Here is a 19,418-nt window from a genome sequence, read left to right as displayed (position 1 = left end):
TGAGCCTGCCAGGCTCCCTGGGAAACTCAACTTTTAAGTGAGCGCAGATTTCAAAACAGAACATAGAAGTTTATCTGAAAGCCGAGGGTAGTAACAGATTTTCGACTCCAGCAAGCCACCACCATGAAAGACAAAACAGTTTCTTATGGTAAGAATTCACACCACGTACTCTGTAAGATCCAGGTCTACAATCTTTTATGAAATAAACTCAATGTACTGGGCACAATGTATGTGCAAGGCATTGCTACACAAAACAGACTCCTTCTCTGGTCTCCCTCTATGGACATCCGTATCCTTCTCACATCAAAATTTCCTTAAAGAAGTTAAAACACGGAGGAGCGTCTGGGTGGCTCAGTCAGTTGAGCAACCAATGCTTGATTTCGGTGCAGGTCATGATCCCAGGGTTGTGGGATTGAGCCCTGTGTTGGGGTCGGTGAGAAATGTGGAGCCTGCTTAGGATTCTCTTTCTTCCTCTGCCCCTCTCCCCCACTTGCAGTGTCTCTCTAAAATAAATTAAAATTAAAGTTAAAAAAAAATTACATGGAGAGATTCCACCTCTAGGACCAAAAAAAAATTTTTTTGTTTTAATCTAAAAGCCACCTCTCAAAGCTCATGACACTGAACCAGCCAACTTCTAAGGAAAAATTATACCCAAGTCCAAAATGTTTTATCATTGCCTGTGACTATTTTTTTGTCCAATGTCTTAATAGCTGTGTATGTACACAGTGAGTACAAACCAGGGCACTTATACATATCTATCTCTTTAACGTGCAGAAGACTTCTCCCCCATCTCTCTACTCTGCCGAACACACACACACGTATGCTATTCTGGGAGGACAATGGTTAAGTGTTACTGCAGTTAGTTACAAAGGTCAAACTTGCCCACAGGAAAGAAAAAAACCAGAACAAGCTCTAAGATCTAGAATTAACCCTGAAAATCAGCCATCAGCTTGCTGCTACTCACTTGCAAGGTGAAACAGGATGATGGTAAGCACACTCATCCCCATTTTTACAGGCAGGCCAGTACTTGCAACGCTCCAGAAGTTTTTCTGGTTTCTGGGCCACACTCAGTTCACTCATCTCAGCTAGAACAGGGAAAAGAAAAGTATCTCATTAATTATGATCAATTCAGTACACAGCACCTTTAGTACATTTCCCTCAAAACCCAGGCTCAAACTCTTACATTCCTCTAGGTGCAGAGTCAGAAAAGAAACGAGTCCGATAATCTGGTTAACACAGATGACAGCCTGCGATACAAGGTCACCGGGAAGTAGGCTGAAGTTCTCACCACGAAAAGCAAAATACTCAGGGGTGCTAAGTACCCCCAAACCCCAATTCCCAGTATTATTTCAGAGCCAAATTAAATGGGAGAGAGAGGGAAGAACGTCAAGCAGGGAGCCAATCAAATGAAAGGAAAACTGGAAACACAAAGTGACAGAGAATGTGAACAAATTCTCACATTCAGACAAGACCAGGTGTAGTTCAAACACGGAAATCTTCCCACTCACCGAGGTATATACGCAGTTAGTTCTAAGTCCAGTTAATAAGAAACTCACCATCAACGTGAGGAAAAGTTTTTGGCCTAAAATGGGTCACAAATGCCATTGCCCACGGGGGCCCCGCAGACCACTGACAGTGAGCCTGGCCGGGTGTGAGATGCACGGTGGCAGAAAGCCTTGGTGTGAAGGAAACAAAGGTGGGGAAGAGCAGCCTGGAGAGCAAGTGCCTGCGCCATCGACAGGGCTCCCTGCCATCCCTTGCGGGGTCATGTCCAATGACCATGTCAATCACTAGGGTGTGGGAAAGTGAGCCCCGTGTTGCCAGATTATCTCCTGATTCAGAAAACCAAAAACCTTTTTATGTGACATAAGTTTTGAACGCTGGCAACTAATGCACATTTAAAACACAGAATAGCCAAATAAAATTATACCTAAAGGCTGTAATAACCTGCCAACTCCCAGCCCAACACACCCTAGCTTTAAAAAAAAAAAAAAAAAAAAAAAAGCCTCAAGGCCTCATGGATGGATGTTACATGTTATGGTTCACATTCTCATTTATGAAAGCAAATACCACTTCAACCACATTGCTCTAGTCCTCTTGCCCGGTCAGACAGTTCAAATCTGGCTCTGTAACTTAGCTGAGCCAGACACTTGCGGCAAGTCTTACCTAGTTCCTCAACTTCAGTTCCCTCATTTATGCAAAAAGAATATGATGTCATCCTTAGAGTTTTAGATTGAATGAAACAAAAATGCCAAACGGGCAACCAGTCAAACCCGAACAGCGCAGCAGCTAGTATCCTGAGAATTTAATGACCCAGTGACCCAATCTCAGTCTTCATTATAGGAGAACAAGGCACACAAAACCAGTCCTGGAGCCCAGAGAAGGACCGTCAAAGAGCTACTGTAAAACTATGCCTAATATATAGTTTCCCACGCTACTTTAGAAGTGGTAAAAGCCACCAGTATATAAAGGTATCCTTAGTCTGGGGGCGCCTGGGTGGCTCAGTTGGCAGAGTGTCGGACATGGGCTCAGGTCATGACCTCACGGTTTGTGAGTTCGAGGCCCACAACGGGTTTGCTGTCGTCAGCGCAGAGCCTGCTTCAGATCTTCAGTTCCCCCCTCTCTCTGTCCCTCCCCCATTCATAATCTCAAAAATAAAGAAAACATTAAAAACAAGAAAGGTATCCTTAGTCTCAAAATCTCGTATGGCTGGAAAGAGCAGTTTTCTCCAATTTCAAGTGTTTCTAGCCTCCTGCCTGCAGAGAATGCATCTTACCCTCCTCCTGAAAAAACAGACTTTACACTATGGTATATACGTGAGAACCCAGGCCAAATGAAGTCAATTTGGCCCAGGTCAATTGAAGAATACCCAAGAGCAGAGTGGCTGGAAAATGCAGTAGATACTCATGGGCTGTATTAAAGAAGTTAAATACTTTACAAGGAAACATGATCTAATGGAAACATTAAGTCACATATACAGAGGTCACGACTCTGGTTTTCCCCAACACTTACTTCATGATCCGTTAAAACTTTTCCTGTTTAGGATTAGGCAAATTCACTTTTTATTGCAAGCCATAAAATCTGTGCTGCCATTTAATGGCTAGGGGCAGAGGGGGACTGCGGTTGACAGCATCCTTGAAACACTGGACAAAAGCCAGCAAAAGAAATCACAAAAGTTTCAAACTCCCTGCTTAGAGTGGGGAGACCAAGAAAGACCAGAGCCTCTCTGCGAGGCCTCACTTCAGTTCTAACTACTACAAAGATTCATCCTTGAGCAGCAGTGAAACACTGAGTCCCAGATCAAAGCAGCGGTAAAGGAGGCTCACCGCTCATCACAGCTGTCTCTCCATAATGGCCATGGCACTTGTGAAACCTAGGCAAGAAGTTTGACTAACATGTTATTCAGAGTGTCACTGCTATGACACATACATCAGTAAAGCCTCATGTGGACATCTACATCTAAACAAAATTAGACCCTAACATACATAAGCTACCAATTTTTCTCTCATTTTTAGACAAAATACACAAGATCAAGAAATCTGTACTGCGGGACTACGGTAGTTCTTAACCACCTTGGTACCATTAAAAATTTTTTCTGTCTTTTGATAGGGTCAGACTTTCAACTCCCTCCACTGATCAAAGCCATGACATTACATTATTGACTCGGCAGAAAAAGCATTCTCTTCAACAGTAGTTACGTCCTCCCTCACTCATCATCTCCCCCTAAAGGCTATTATATTTTTATCGACTGAAAAAGAGATTTAATCCATCTTCATGTCTCTGCCAAGAAAAGGATTAACTTGGAAGAATATCAAAACCCATTACTGTTTTTACTTTGATGCTATTCATTTTACGTTTCAGTAATTGTCTCCCCTACCAATGAAGGTGTTTCTACAAATTTCAGAAGACAGGAGGAACACGACTACCATTCTCTGTCACCAATGACAGCGTTCGGCAGTGCATGCACTCGCCACTGGATCCAGCGAGAGAAGAACAGTGAGTGATAGAGGTTCATCTGCCTGAAAGCGTACTGTTACCAGCACTGTTCATTTCACTTCTAAATACTATGCTTTGATATTAACTTAAACATAAGGTTTTTGCTAAACCTCCAGGAAGTATCTTGACAGAGTAGGTGAGAAACTCCTTTCAAGGGAATTTCATTGAGGTAAAAAATAGCATCAACATCCTAAAAAAAAAAAAATAAATTAATTAAAAAAAAAAAAAAAATAGCATCAACATCCTAATTCATTTTTCTGTCAAGTTAACTACAGGAGAGACTATTGCTGTTACAAAGGGAAAGTAACAGGTACAGTTTCTACAGGGAAAAAAAAGCGCACCGGGTAGAAAGAGGGATGGTTCACCCTTTCGCGAGCACAGCTGAGAGAGACTTTGCCTCTCACGGCCGAGCTCCACTGTGGCCCTGGTGTAATAGCCCACTACCAGACACACACACAGGACAGTCTCAAATTGAACTAGTATTTTGTCTGAGAAAAGAGACTAGGCCACTACTGGGTTACAAATAAAAGCAAGGCCTCCAACCAATTTGCATTCAAGGTAGAGAGACAAGTCCCAGATTTCCTTCACAATGCCAGCACCCTGGAAAGGGAAAATCTGAGCTCTCAACACACCATTTGCAAAGCTACCATTTGGGTCATCAAGCTGCCTGCTCATCAACTGCAACTGCTGTGGGTGGAGGAGACCTCTGAGTCCCTTGCTCGCGGCTGCAGTTTGGTTTACAGGTTTCATTCCTTCAAAGCACATGTCCTCCTCTTGATCTGACATGTATCCTGGGGGGCTGGGGACACCATCCAGCGTCACTATAAACTTGGGACTTGCAGGTTTATCTGGTTGTACAAGATCTCTGCCAGACAGATAGAAAATACCAGAGAATTAGGGAAACAAACACAAAACGCTGAGCCTCCTACAGTGCTCTTCAGCAGAACTATCGCTCCCTTACTTGTTGGTTTCTTCAGTTAAAAACGAAACAAAAACAAAAACAAACAAAAAACAAAAACGACTTGGTAGGACTTCCAGGTACAGCCCTGATGAATTCCGCTAACACACAATGGCTACGGCCAATCGCGGTGGCATCATCCAGGCTGCACTAAGGACAATCTCCCCTCCACCCTAAACATCGTCCTTTTGATCTTCATAAGGTCTCATGGAAATAAGCTGAAAAATCAGCATCTGTGTTCAGAACACAATGGCCAGCAGTTCTGTATTCACGCTAATTTTACTATCTGTAGGTTTGTTCCTTTATCGAACAGTCCATTTTCTAAGGGAAGCATCATCCCAACCCGATCTGCTAACTTTCTGTGCAAAGATTTCCTGGTTTTGATCACCTGGCTTTTAAATTTCATTTCCTGGATGTGCATAAAGAAAAGAATCTTATTTACGGGGCTAAATCGTCGACTGACTTATCTGCAAGTTAATGGGCTTCTGAACAAGAAAGATGAACCGGAATCCCTGAAAACTGTATTTGGGTTACCATGCCCGGCCTAACTTCTGACTCAACGAAAGCACTCTACACTGGGGGCTAGGATGGGGAGAAGGGAGCTGGAAACTAATGGTCAATCTGCACTATCTAATCAACACAAAAAAGCTACACAAGAAAAAGAAACCATCTACCGTGTCTGCATAAGGTGTCCTGAAAGTACCCGAAGGGTATCTGCAGTCTTCATCCCCGACTCCTGGTTTGGTGCCACTACTATTTCCTCAGACAGCTTTGGCTTCTTCAGAATAAATGATCTTGTGTCTGCATGGACCATGGATTCCATGTCATAGTAATCTGAGCCAAAAAAATTGGCCATAAATGTTTACTTTTGAATATACCTTGCATTCCCAACATCACACAAGTGAGAAGAATGTCAATCTTTTATATATTTGTAATTATTTTCAAAGGAAAATCACAACGGTTCTACCCCAGAATAGTGCTGCAATTCTGTGCCAAACATTTCTTTAAGGAAGTATTCCTCTCCTCATAACAGCACATTACCTGGGGCTTTGAATGAATACATCCTGCCTACAGGACAGAAAGGTTCTTATACGAGGCATCTAATGGGATATGAATATAAACTTACTCTACGCACAATATTTTCTAAAAATACATAGAAGAATCCTCATGTTCCCTAGAATTATGACACAAAGACTGCTTAAAAGTCTAGAATCTGTTTTGTTCATTTTGCATAGTACCACTTACAGAGAACACATCCTGATGAAAAGAATTCACCTGGCATAATTTCTGCCTGGTTGTACAGAGAAGACTATATTGAAAAGGAATTTTAAGATGAAGGGGCACTTAAAAAAAAATACAGCACAGAAAACACTGACCGTCAACGCTAATAACCACAGTTCACATCATCTACAATATGCTTATTAAGCCTGACTACTTTATAAAATATGCTACAAGCCCAGAGATGGCTGATCTATCAATATGCCATCAAGTGACGAAAGTTAATGAGCTGCACTTAAGGTTAACAGGCAAATAACAGAGAACAAAATCCACACCATTCAACTAAACACTGTGCTAAGTACACAAAGAAGAAAAGATAGAAAAACAGATGTACATAAAATTTCAGAATAGCATATCCTAAAAGGTGATCCAAAAGGAGTGGGAATAAAGCGTTGGGAGAATACAACCAACCTATTCCAGCTGGGGACTCAAGACAAAACCTACAGATGACGGACATTTGAAGCAGATAATAAAGGAACGAGAGGGAATAACCCGGGGGGAGAGACTTGGACAATAAACAGAACATGTCTGGCAGAGGAAACCATATGAAAAAAGGCAGAGGCTTTCATAAGACACAAGGAATCTAAGACCCGCTGAGAAATGTGGTGTGGCTGGAAGGGGTGTGTGTGCCAGGCTGAGCGGCAGGGAAGGCAGAGGCCTGAAGGATCTTGTATGTGTCAATGAGTTTGGATTCTGATCTAGAAGTCATAAAGAATCACGAGAGGTTTCTAGGTAGGGAAGTGACATGATCAAACTAGTTTTCAGAAAAACAGGTAGTACTAAGAATGGACTGGAGTCCTAGATCTCAGCTACCAGGCTGTTGCGCCCAGAAGAGATGGTGAGGCTCTGAATGAATGAAAAGATTCTCACCCTTTGTCCTATTTGAACCCATAAAAGAGAGGAGACCCTTTCCACACCATCAGCACCGGCCCCTCACAGAAGCTGCACCTGCAACTCCCATGCTGGGAACCAAGCAGAGCCGTCCTCCCTGCAAGGGTGGTGGAGGGTGGAGAGATGCAGATTGGAGGTGAGTGAAGGAGAAACCGGACCCAAGAGAACAAGGACGAGACAAAGAGCATACTGAAGGGGAGCGAAGATAAATGTCAATTTTAGATTTATTTAGTTTGAAGTCTTTGTGGGGCTCTCAATTTCGAAGTTGAAATAAGAGGAGAGAGAAGAGAAACAGCATCCAAACTAAAGGTGAACTAAGCGTTTCATTAACAAAGTGTCACAGTCAGTGCCGCCATCCCCACTCCACCCTCACAGGGAGTGGAAGGAGCGGATTTCCCTCCCTCCCATGTCACGGAGACCAGCATGCCCTCTGCTGCTCTTCAATGGCGCGAGAGGTGCCCAGCTGGCAAAGGCAGAGTCCAGAACTCAGTCCGAGGCTGCCGCCTGCTTCTCACCACCCTGCGCTTGGCAAAGTAGCTCTAACAGTTTGCATCTTGGAAGAAGAGAGAAGAGATGAAGATAATGCTCAGGGCAGGACACAGGAAAAAGTTAACATTTTAAGGGGCGGGACAGGAGGAGAGGAGATGAGAACGGAGAATGAAATGGAATCAGTAGAACAGAGATGGTGAAGTCCTGGAAGCCAAATGATCAAAGACCAAAGGAAATATTGGAGATGACATGTCACGTATGACAGGGTTTAGAAAAGTGGGCACTGAAAACTGAGCTTTCCGTCCTACAAGCGTCACCAACCTCCTCTGCAAGGTTAACATTACCACCTGGGTCAAGCAGACAGACACAAGTTAGGGACATCTTCTGTGAAGACCACAGGCTGAACCCATGCATTTTGTTTCCTCCTAAAATCCCAATGAAATGTCAATAAAGGGTTAGATTATTAAAACATAAAGTCGCAAAGAAAATAACTATAAAAGGAGAGACAACCACATTTTGCAAGTCAAAAGCTAAGACCTGCAAAAGCTGAGTCTTAAGCCAGTAATGAGACATTCCAATGTGGATCCCAAGATTCTCCAAAGGCTGAGAAGCCGGTAGCACAGGGACTCTGGGAAGGGGTGGGGAGAAAGACAAGGCAAATACAGGTATGTTTAAGTGTCTATTTCAGAAGCAGTTATTTCTTCCTAAACTATAAATCTGTTTTGTCATTTCTGACCCTTACCACGCCTGTTGCCCTAAACTGAAGTTTTCTGGACTCACTGGAGACGTGCTTTCTCATTGGCCAGTACTGGAGAGGCCTATAAATGAAGCATCGTGGTCTTCGACAGAATGGTGCTACAACAACAACTAAATGTATAGTACTGAAATTTTAAAAAGCAGTTAGATTTCTTGATAACCTTTGACTATTTTCTCCCTTGGAGACAGGCAGAACTTAAGACTCTTGGAAAGGCCAAACCAGAGGGTCTCTAGACCAAGAGATGCCGGCCATGTTGAAAGAAACACCATTCTGAAAACAGGGAGGAGGTGTGAGCAAACATTACATAGTAATTAACGTTGAGGTACCTCCCCCAGCCTCTTTTCCTCACTTCGCTTCCAGAACACTGGCACCCAATCCACTATTCTGAAAGATCTTTCTGTGCAGAAGCTCACCAGTCTAAGAGGAAAGGCCTAAAGACAGTGACATCAGGGCATCCCAAACTAAAGAGACAAAACAAACGAGTCTCCACTGCAGGATCTATATTCAAATGTGAAGTCACAAGCCCTCCACCCCAACTAATGAACCCAGAATGCCTATCAGCTTTTTGAGTGTCCCACTCATAAATATAAGGCAACCAAGGATCCCCAGACATCTGTGGAAAACCTGTCACGAAAGACAGCAGTCAAAACAAACAACCTGGAGAAAATAAGACCAAGAAGGGAGGGGAGAAAATACCCAAAATTATCTTTAATATCCTCAGAGAAATAAAAGAAACTGTTGCATACATGAAACAAAGTCAGTATATGAAAAATAAATAAGAGGAATATGCAGAAACAAGAGGGCTCCCAGAAATAAAAACCACGACAGGAGATAAGCAAAGGCTATATAGTCCTTGTAGGACTAGATGCTTCAAACTGTATGTGCACCATGGAGAAAAGGAAAAATTAAAGAAAACAAAAAGAATGCGGAAATGTCAGTGAAGTGGATACAACACACACACAGAGCTTAGCTGCCAAATATTTTGAAAGAAAATACCCTTATGTGGAAAACAGGATGGAATGTTGAGAGATGACAGCAACATCAAGGATGGGGAGTATTTAAACACTTTCACAGGCAAAAAGGAGAAGCCAGGAGAGGGGCACGATTAAGATTATAGGAGTATGGGGACACTAGTGTTCATCGACTGGGTAGGATCTAGCATCTGGGTGGAAGGGGACCCTGAAAGAAGACAAGTTCTTCTTGCTGAGACAGAGGTAGGTGGGGTAAGGAAATATACCTACTGACTGTGGAAGCCTGAGCAAGGGGGAAGAAGCAAGAGCCACAGGGAGGGGTCAAGGCACCACCAGAGCTTCCAACAACGGGCAGGTTTGGGGAAATAAAAGGAAGCAGGAGAAAAGAAGGTTTCTGAATTTAAGACTGCAGGTGACCAATGGCCCCTCTGTTACTCAGTGGACATTTACTAGGGTCTGCACATGCATCTGGCGGGGCGGGCACTAAGAACATAGATAAGTAAGGCACTCGTCCCTGTCCTAAAGCAGACCGTGGCATGTGTGTCTGTGTGTGGGGGGTGGAGGAGACAGGCAAACAATGACGTTACAGTGGCTCTAAGAACAACAAATTCCAAGTGTGGCCCTGGTGAGCAATTCTAAAGTGAAGTGGAAGTGAGGATAAGGCAGAACAGGCTAAGGAACATAAAAGCAGCTCAAGACAATGGCAAAGCAGGGCAGAAAGGAAAGAAGGTTAGGGATTCAAACTGTCCCTGGAGCAGGAAGTGACTGCCAGCAGATTCCAGGGACTCAGGTGAAATGACATCAAAGCAAGAAAGATTCTGAATGAGACGAAACATACGAACACCATATAACATGAAGAAAATGCAGATCTTGTCTCCTGGCCCTAAAATATTTTCACAGATCTAAATATAGCATCTTAGGGCAGGATCTAAGATATACAGAATACATTAAATGAGGTGTAAGAAATGGAAATAGCAACTGAAAAATGCTAGATTACAGTGAAAATTTAAGATGATTACCAACCTTGACTGATCTGCAGAGTTTCTGCCATTACTGGGTCGATTTGTAGTCGGGATAACAACTGCCTCTGTGGAGCTCCTAGGATACAAATTTTCAAACTTTACTAAGTTTTAAAAACAAACAATACATGTATATTTCCAGAAATGAAGCCTAAAATAATCTTAACTAGGTTCTTAAAGTCTTAAAAAAACAAACAAACAAACAAAAAAAAAACCAAACTTATAGCTTCAACGTTGCAATTTAATAGTATTTATAGACCAAATTCCTTGTTGTTCTTTTGTCTGGAAGCCAGTTTTTTCTTGGACCGGAGGTAAAGCCTCAGAATAAAGGTAAAAGGCTGGAAAAGCCAGGAGGTGGTACTGTGTAGACCCACAGCTTGAGCCATAGTTGACAGGCGACAGCCAACTGCAAGATCAAAATAAGAAACATCTCCCTCCATCACCTGGGCTCTCACCATTACAACCCACTCCCCCACCCCTGGAACTGCAAACCAAAACACAGCACAGTTATCTGATCGTTTCCAAAAGACAAACTATAAGCATGGACTGAGATGAAGAGAACAATGAACAAGTATGATGTTCAGAGGTCTGGAGCCCAGATCCTACAGCAGCATGAATCTCCTGTGAGAAAACATACTTAGCTGGAGTATTATTTCGTAAATGGGTTCATAATCTCCTCACAGTTACACTTCAAAGATAGGATGGAAAGAAGTCACACTTCTCCAAACCACCCCCCGCCACCACAGTGCTTAAGAGGTTATCAGGCGCACACCTGATCTAAAACCAAAGTGTATCGACGCATTAACATAATTATTCACCATGGGCAAGTGGCATTTATTCCAGGAATGCAACGATGGTTCAATGTCCACAATCAATCAACATGCCACACCACAGTAACAAAACAAAGATTAAGAATCTTAGGATTATCTCAAGACGTGCAGAAATAGCATCTGACAAAATCTGACATCCATTTAAGATAAAAACTCAACCAGGGGCACGTGGCTGGCTCAGTCTGTTGAGCGTCTGACTCTTGATTTGGGGTTGTGGGATCTAGCCCCACGTTGTACTCCACACTGAGCATGAAGCCTGTTTAAAATTCTCTCTCTCCCCTCTGCCCCTCTCCCTGGTTTGTGTGCGCTCTAAAATAAAAAAATAAAATAAACAAACCTTCTCAGCCAAACGGATATAGAGGGTTCCTCAACATAATAAAGGACAAACTCACAGCTAATATCCTAAAGTGAAAAGCTACAAGCTTTTCCTGAGATGAGGAATAAGCAAGGATGTTCACTCCTGCCACCTCTATTTAACATAGTACAGGAAGTCCTAGCCATAGCCATGAGACAAAAAAAAAAAAAAAAAGGAAAAAAAGGCACCCACACTGGGAAGGAACAGATGATTAATATACAAAACACTAAAGACTCAACCAAAAAACTATTAGAATAAGTGAATTTTGTAAAGTTGCAAGATATAAAATATACAGAAATCTGTTTCTATTCACTAGTAACAAAGTAGCAGAATGAGAAATTAAGAAAACAATCCCACTTACAACTGCACGAAAAAGAATAAAATATTGAGGAATAAATTTAACCAAGGAGGTAAAAAACCTATATTCAGAAAACTGTCGGAAGAAAAGAAAATGAAGATGATACAAATAAATGGAAAGATACAACATGCTCATGGATTGGAAGAAGTAACAGTGCTAAAATGTGCAAAGTACCCCATTAATCTATGATAAAAAAAGGCAAGAATCTACAGCAGGAAAAAAGAGTCTCTTCAATAAATGGTATTTAGAAAATGGGCAACTACATGAGAATAAAAGGAACTGGACCACTTTCTTCCAGTAATGCAAAAATAAATTTGAAATAAACTAAACATCTAAATATAAGACCTGAAATCATTAAAAAAAAGGGGGGGGGCAGTAAAATCTTGGGTATCACTCTCAGCAGTATTTCTTTGGATCTGTCTCCTTAGGCAAGGGCAACAAAAGGAAAACAACTGGGACTCCATCAAACTAAAAAGCTTCTGCATAGTAACAAAAAGGCAGGGCACCTGGGTGGCTCAGTCCATTAAGGGTCCCAACTCTTGATTTCAACTCAGGTCATGATCTCATGGTTCGTGGGTTCAAGCCCTGCATTGGACTCCACATCAGTGTGGAGGCTGCTTGGGATTCTCTTTCTCTGCCCTTCCCCTGTTTGCTTGAGTGCATTCTCCCTTGCTCTCAAAATAAACTTAAAAAAAATAAATAAAACAATGCTTCTTACTGAATGGAGATATTTGCAAATGACCTATTAAGGAATTAATATCCAAAATATATAAAGAATTCATAAAACACCAAAAAAACCCAATCTGATTTTTTAAAACAAGGGCAGAGGAGGGGTTGCCTGGGTGGCTCAGTCAGTTAAGTGTCCCACTCTTGATCTCAGCTCAGGTCATCATCTCATGGTTCATGAGACTGAGCATGGTATGGCTCCACGCTATAAGCGTGCAGCCTGCTTGGGATTCTCTCTCTTCCACTCTCGTGCACGCCTTGCACTCTCTCAAAATAAATACATGATTAAAAAAAAAAAAAAACACTCAAATCTTTAAGAAAAAAAAGTAAGCACAGGAGCTGAATCAGATATTTTTTAAAGAAGACATAGAGATAGCCAACAAATGGAAGATGTTCCAACATCTAAACCAAAATGAGATACCACCTCACACCTGTCAGAATGACTAGTATCCACAAGGCAAGAAATAACAAGTCTTGGCAAGGATGTAGAGAAAAGGGAATGTTCACATACTGCTGGTGGGAATGGAAGTTGGTGCAGCCACTGTAAAAAACAGTAATTAAAAATTAAAATTAAAACTACAAATACCAACGGTACCCAGGTGGCTCAGTTGGTTAAACATCCAACTCTTGATCTAAGCTCAGGTCATGATCTCACAGTTCACGAGACTGAGCCCCACATAGGGCTCTACACTGACAGCAGGGAGTCTGCTTGGGATTCTCAGTCTCCCTCTCTCTGCCCCTCCCCTGCACACAAATGCTCTCTCTCAAAATAAATCCATAAAGTTAAAAAAAAAAAATTTCTTAAATATAGAAATACATATGGTACACTAGATACCATAGGATCCAGTTAATTCCACTTCTGGGTATCTGCCCCAAGAAAATGAAAACACTAATTTGCAAAAATATATGCACCCTTATGTTTACTGCATTACTTACAAGAACCAAAATATGCAAGCAATCTCAGTATCCACAGATAATGATGTGATACACACACACACACACACACTCAGGAACATTACTCCGCCATAAAAAAGAATGGTATCTTGCCATTTGCAACAGATGGACGGTACTAAGTAAGAGAAAAACAAGTACCATATGATTTCCACTTATATGTAGAATCTAAAAAACAGTATTAATGAACACAAGACAGAAACAGACTCACAGATACAGAGAACTAGTGGTTGCAGTAGGGGAAGAACAAATAGGTAAAGAGGATTAAGAGGTTCAAACTTCCAGTTACAGTCAGAGGTGGTACTACAAATCATGGTGACAATTTCATAATGTATGTAAATGTCAAATCACTATGCACACCTGAAACTAATACTGCACTGTCAACTACACTTCACTTAAACTTAAAAATCAAAAAAGTAAAACAAAAGTGGTATCGTACAGTGTAGAAAGGGATGTGATTGACAGAGTTCCAAATACTAAAATAAAGTAAGATGACTGTTACTACTTTTTAGTGTATGTATTACTAGTAGTTTCATAAGGACAAACTTTGCTCACTCAGTACATGTACATAAGTTGGCAACTGCCTGCCAACTACCATGTTTCACTAAAAGGAGTTTTTCATTTTAAAAACTATACTCCATTCAAAATTCTATCAGCTATTTTCTTTTAAAATAGAAGTTAACATAATACTCTTTAGTGGTATGCCAAAAAGAATTCCTTCCAAAATTATCATAGCAAAAACACAGCAAATCCTGGTAAGCTGACCTCAAATACAGATGTCATTTGGTCAAGTTGTACTCTGTAGGACAGCTTGGGAAACTGATAAATATTAGGGTTATAGGAAGCTCTTCCAATTCTAATATTACTACAGGTCCCTTTAACACAATGAACAATGAAAGAATTACACGTTTTAAGAGAATTTCACAAGACAGATACATGAAAGAGGACTATTCTCTCACTGAAGTTCTGTTTTTCTATGTTCATCTCTCTTCAAAACATTTTACAGAGATCCACTAAAGAGAATACTGGTAACGTCCAGGCTTCTAAATTAATCATACAGACTCCAACTTTGCTGTTTAAAGGTCCGTGAAGTTCAAGTTTTGTGACTTGCTGCCTCTATATATAGACAACTAGTGAGTTGTCTCAAAGGTTATATCACATACTAAAAATTTACCTTTTTCAATGTTTCTAAGGAAACCAATTATTTTTATATCAGTAGTCCTTGACTGTGATTCAAAATCTACTTCCTCTTGAAGATCTTCAAACTGTTTATTGCATTCAGATGTTGATGTTGAACATTCATTCATTTTAACCTCCAAAGATGAGATTTTTGCTTCATTCTGTGACACTCTAACATTTAAATCAGAAAGACTTGCTTCCACTGTCAAAACTGCTGCTTTCATTCCTTTAATTTCACGGATATCAGTTGATATTTTCCTTAAAAGATGGGAAATATTGTCTAGCTCATTCAGTGAACAAGAGGAACTTGTTACAGAACCTAAGTCAATTGGCCCAGGTGAGAAGAAAATCGGTAAAGATGGTGATGGAAACCTTGAAGACATTTTCATAAAATTCTCTCTCCCTCTTAATATTTGGCAATTTTTCCTTCACAGCCCATTATATTGTTTCATCAAAAATAAAAAGTGATTAAGGCTGTTATTAAAAAGTATTAAGAGTGAATAACATCTTAAAACCTACAACTAAAAAGATAGGATTGTACATTTCTGGAGTCAGAACTCAAAAGTAAACTTGAAAATGCTAAACAAACCAGACCAATGTTCTCTTTGCTACAACTAAGAAGCCTTAATTAATATGAAGCCACGTATATCTTGTAAGCCCTATTTAAAGCTCCTCTCCAAACAATAAACCCTATTATTGCCTACAAAATAATTCTGGCTTCTGATTGGCTGAAAGCAGACATGTGACACACAAAGAATTTTCTATTATTTACCTCATCTGACAAGGAGCACTGAAGATCTGAAGTCAAAATTATAATATTAAGTACTTTATACCTGGATATGACGTGAATTTAACATATTTCTGTCCCTTTATTAATATAATTTTCAGGATTGAAATTATTTTTAAGTTGTTTTATTTAGTATCTTGAGTTTCATTTACCCTTGAAAATAGTACAGCAGAGTTTTTAGCATATCCTTTATAGGGAGAGGGTTGGTAGGGTATTAGACCCACAATCACAGACCTCTTAAAATATATATGGTAATACTGCAATTCAGCTGCATGAATATGGTATGGTAGGAATTTATAGATAAGAGAAATGAAGACTTGGCCTTGGTTTGATGATAGACTATTATTAGATGAGTGACTCTTCTCCCACTGTGTGGGTTATCTTTTAATTTTGATAGTATCCTTTGAAACACCAAAGTTTTTAATTTAGATTAAGTCGGATTTATCAATTTTTTTCTTTGGTTGCTTGTGTTTTGAGTGTCACATCTGAGAAACGACTGCCTAATCCAAGCTCATTTAGATTTACATGTACTTTTTTCCTAAAAGTTTTATGATTCTAGCTCTTACATGTAGGTCTTGGATCCATTTTTTAGTTAATTTACATAAGGTAAGGGTCCAACTTCATTCTTTGCCTGTGGATATCCAGTTGTCCAGCACCATTTGTTGAAATGAGTGTATTTATTCCCCACTGAACTCTGTTGACATTCTTGTTGAAAATCAACTTACCAGAAATGTACCAGTTTATATCGAGACTCTCAATTTGATTCTACTAATTTGTATGTATATCCTTAGGCTAGTGCTAGTCAATTGCTCTGCAATAGGTTCTGCAACTGGAAAATATAAGTCCTCCAACTTTATTTTTTAGTAGTTTTGGCTATTCTAGGTCCTTTTGGTTTCCATATGAATTTTAGGACCAGTTGCCAATTTCTTCAAAAAAGCCATTTATGTTAAAATTCCTATTTTAACATAAATGGAGTTGAATTCATATATCAATTTGGGGGAGGATCACCATCTTAACGATATTAAAATCTTCTAATTCAAGAACATGAAACGTCTTTCTGTGGCTTTAGTTTTCATTTTTACTTTGGTTACTAGCCAAGCAACAAGTAAGTTGTACAGAGATGCAAGATGGTGGACATGGCTCCCCATAGCCTCTACAAAAGAATTCTTATGATGAGTTGTAACCTTTGGTTTCCCAGCTAAAGAGATGGTGCTCACAATAACTGAAAAAAGAAAAAGTACTGAAATTTATAAAAGAATCTTTATTCATTAATCAACTGTATCTGTAAATTTAATCTAATTCCTTAAAATCTTTAGGTAGAAAGTAATTTTCACAATTTACAATGCTTTGGACTCATACAGAATTAAGAGCCCTAGCTGACAGGTCTCTGTAGTGTAAACAAACATTAGGAAAAACAGCACATCCTAAGCCAAACGCTAAGAAAACCAGTTGGCTCACTAGAGGGCAGCAAATTTCACTTCAAAGAGAGAAACAGGAAAGGGCTCTAACAGAGGAGTAACATAATGTCTAAAAAGAGCTCATTTGAGGCTTCCGATTATCAACTATTGTTCCCGGCCCAACTTTAGAATGCAAAGTAAGAAAAGATCCTTCCACAGATTCCAATGTAAATATCTACCAGCAGAGGGCATGTACATATTCTAAGGAAAGTGGAGTACAGAAAGGTTAAGGTCACGGAGTAAGCAGCAGCATCTGGATTCACACCTAAGCAGTCTGACTCCCTCAGTCCATACTCCTAATCACCATGTCATTATACTTTTCTCCAGGAATACGAAGTAGAACAAAACATGTCACTGATAAACTCATGTGATGTGTTTTATATGTACATATATGGTGTGCATATATACATGTAATTCTATTTTCACAGAAAAGACATACATGTACATACATATGAAAAAAATGCCAAGACGACTACAAACTGTTTTACGTGCAGTGCTTACCTCTGAGGAAGGCAACGGCAGAACTAAGGGGAGAATTTCTTTCTGTCTGAATATAAACACTCCTCTCTTTGCTAAGACTCCTTCAAAATGCTTTTAGTCCAACATGATACACTGGGCATATGCATTCATAGCCTCTCCTTCTGGAGTCCATAAAAATGAAGTAAAGAACTTAAGAAGGACAAAATCCTAACATACAACAGTGGCCTCCAAACTGAGTTTCTAAGATTACCCACTGAGGTAGAGGGAGAAATAACCAGAAATTTTACTGCATTAGAAATACTTATATCCCTATCCTCCTTAGGGTCCTATTTTAACATGTTCTAACATACTTACCAATCAATAACAGTGGGGATAGATGTAAATGAAATACTTACAGAATGTACACAGTAAAAAATGATTTCAGTACACAAAAAATTTATATAATCACAAATTATATCACACATTTAAAGACATGGGTTAGGAAGGGGATCACAGCAGATGCGATTTCAACAACCTCTGGAAAACAATATACATGGACAAATACCGTCTGTGAGGCAGAGCAGAAAAGCCAGAAACCCTGGGAAAGCTGCGAGATAACACGTTCATTAAGACACAAGGATTTACTGAGCTCCTACTGTCTGGTACCATTCTGGGCACTCAATCACAGCAATGAACAACACACACACACACACGCGCGCGCGCGCACACACACACACACACACACACACACACACCCCCCCCCTGGTCAGAGAACTTACATTCTGGTGGGGAGGGGAAGAAGATGAACCTCAAAAAAACCCAAAATGTATGTTAAAGTATAACATGTTTTATGTTGATAACCTGAGCCTGGATAAAAAATATCTGAACTATGAAAACATGAAATGCCTTTTAGATAAGAAGTACTATGGGGAAAAATAAAGCTTTAGAAAAAGTGGGTTACGGAGTGGGGGGCTAGAGAGCACTTCACAGAGATGACTTCTGAGTTATATGGACATAAGGAAAAAAATATGCCAGGGTAAAAGGGGAAAGCATCTCAGACATGCTGTTCTTTGAGTGCTCTGGAAGAGGAACACACCAAGTATATCTGGTGGATAGCAAAGAAAAGCGGCGGGAGGGAGAAGGTGGTAGGTGACAACATCAGGAAGGAATCTTACTTTTATACGTGGGTGTGTAATGGGGAGCCACCAGAAGGTTCTGAGAAGGGGAGAAGCATGATCTCACTGACAGTTTAAAAGAAACACTTGCTACTGTGTGCAACAGACTGTAGGAGGCCGAGTTTGAAAGCAGACAGACCAGTAAGGACACTATTCTGATAATCAAGGCAAGACACAGATGATGGCTTAACCTAGGATGGCAGAGGCAGAACTGATAAGGAATAGGTAAATTTAAATATACTCTGGAGGTAGACGTGGACAGGATTTGGTAAAGGTGGAAGGAAGAAGGAACATAAAAGGGAAGAGGAAAAGGAGAGAGAGAGGAAAGGAATGGTTCTAAGCTTGAAACAAAGAACAGCATTAGGTTTCTGGCTTGAGCAACTAGAAGAGTGGTGCTGCCATTAACTAGAATGAGGAAGACTGCAGGAAACAGTAATTAGGTTTCAGATAAGCTTAAAATAATTTGCAGTATATCCAAGAAGAAATGTAGAATAAGCAGTTGCACAGGAATTAGGAATTCAGATGCAAAGTCTTAGCTGGAGATATAAATTTGGGAGTGGATAACGTTGAGATATTTAACTTGGATGACATGTAACAAAAGAGCATCCAACTGTGAGAAGTGAGGAACAAAGAAGACTACAAAGGACGTGAAACAGAAAACAAGGTTTACGAATGATACAGCCTCAGACATTTTTTTAAAAATTAAATGTTTTGGGGTGCCTAGCTGGCTGAGGAGAGTATGAGACTCTTGATCTTAGGATCAGGAGTCTAAGCCTCAAGTT

At 40.3% G+C, this 19,418-nt stretch overlaps 1 protein-coding gene across 5 annotated transcripts in view; it reads right to left on the bottom strand.

Moving 5' to 3' along the window:
- The window catches only part of ZC3H14 (zinc finger CCCH-type containing 14), a 47,090-nt gene that overhangs the window by 2,457 nt on the left and 25,215 nt on the right, over positions 1-19,418 (bottom strand). For 2 of the 5 annotated variants that reach the window (XM_042944018.1, XM_042944019.1), the window contains exons 10-13: positions 10,364-10,438; positions 5,629-5,788; positions 4,629-4,861; positions 965-1,085 (exon numbers count right to left, since the gene is read on the bottom strand). In XM_042944018.1, the coding sequence (XP_042799952.1) occupies positions 965-1,085; positions 4,629-4,861; positions 5,629-5,788; positions 10,364-10,438 (589 nt within the window). Of the gene's footprint in view, positions 1-964; positions 1,086-4,628; positions 4,862-5,628; positions 5,789-10,363; positions 10,439-14,753; positions 15,434-19,418 lie in introns of those variants that run through there. The other 3 variants (XM_042944020.1, XM_042944021.1, XM_042944022.1) reach the window with 2 other exon arrangements.

The sequence above is a fragment of the Panthera leo genome, chromosome B3, assembly GCF_018350215.1.
Source record: "Panthera leo isolate Ple1 chromosome B3, P.leo_Ple1_pat1.1, whole genome shotgun sequence".
Taxonomy (NCBI): domain Eukaryota; kingdom Metazoa; phylum Chordata; class Mammalia; order Carnivora; family Felidae; genus Panthera; species Panthera leo.
Note: the sequence above shows the minus strand (reverse complement) of the source record. Positions and strands in the feature narration are given on the sequence as shown.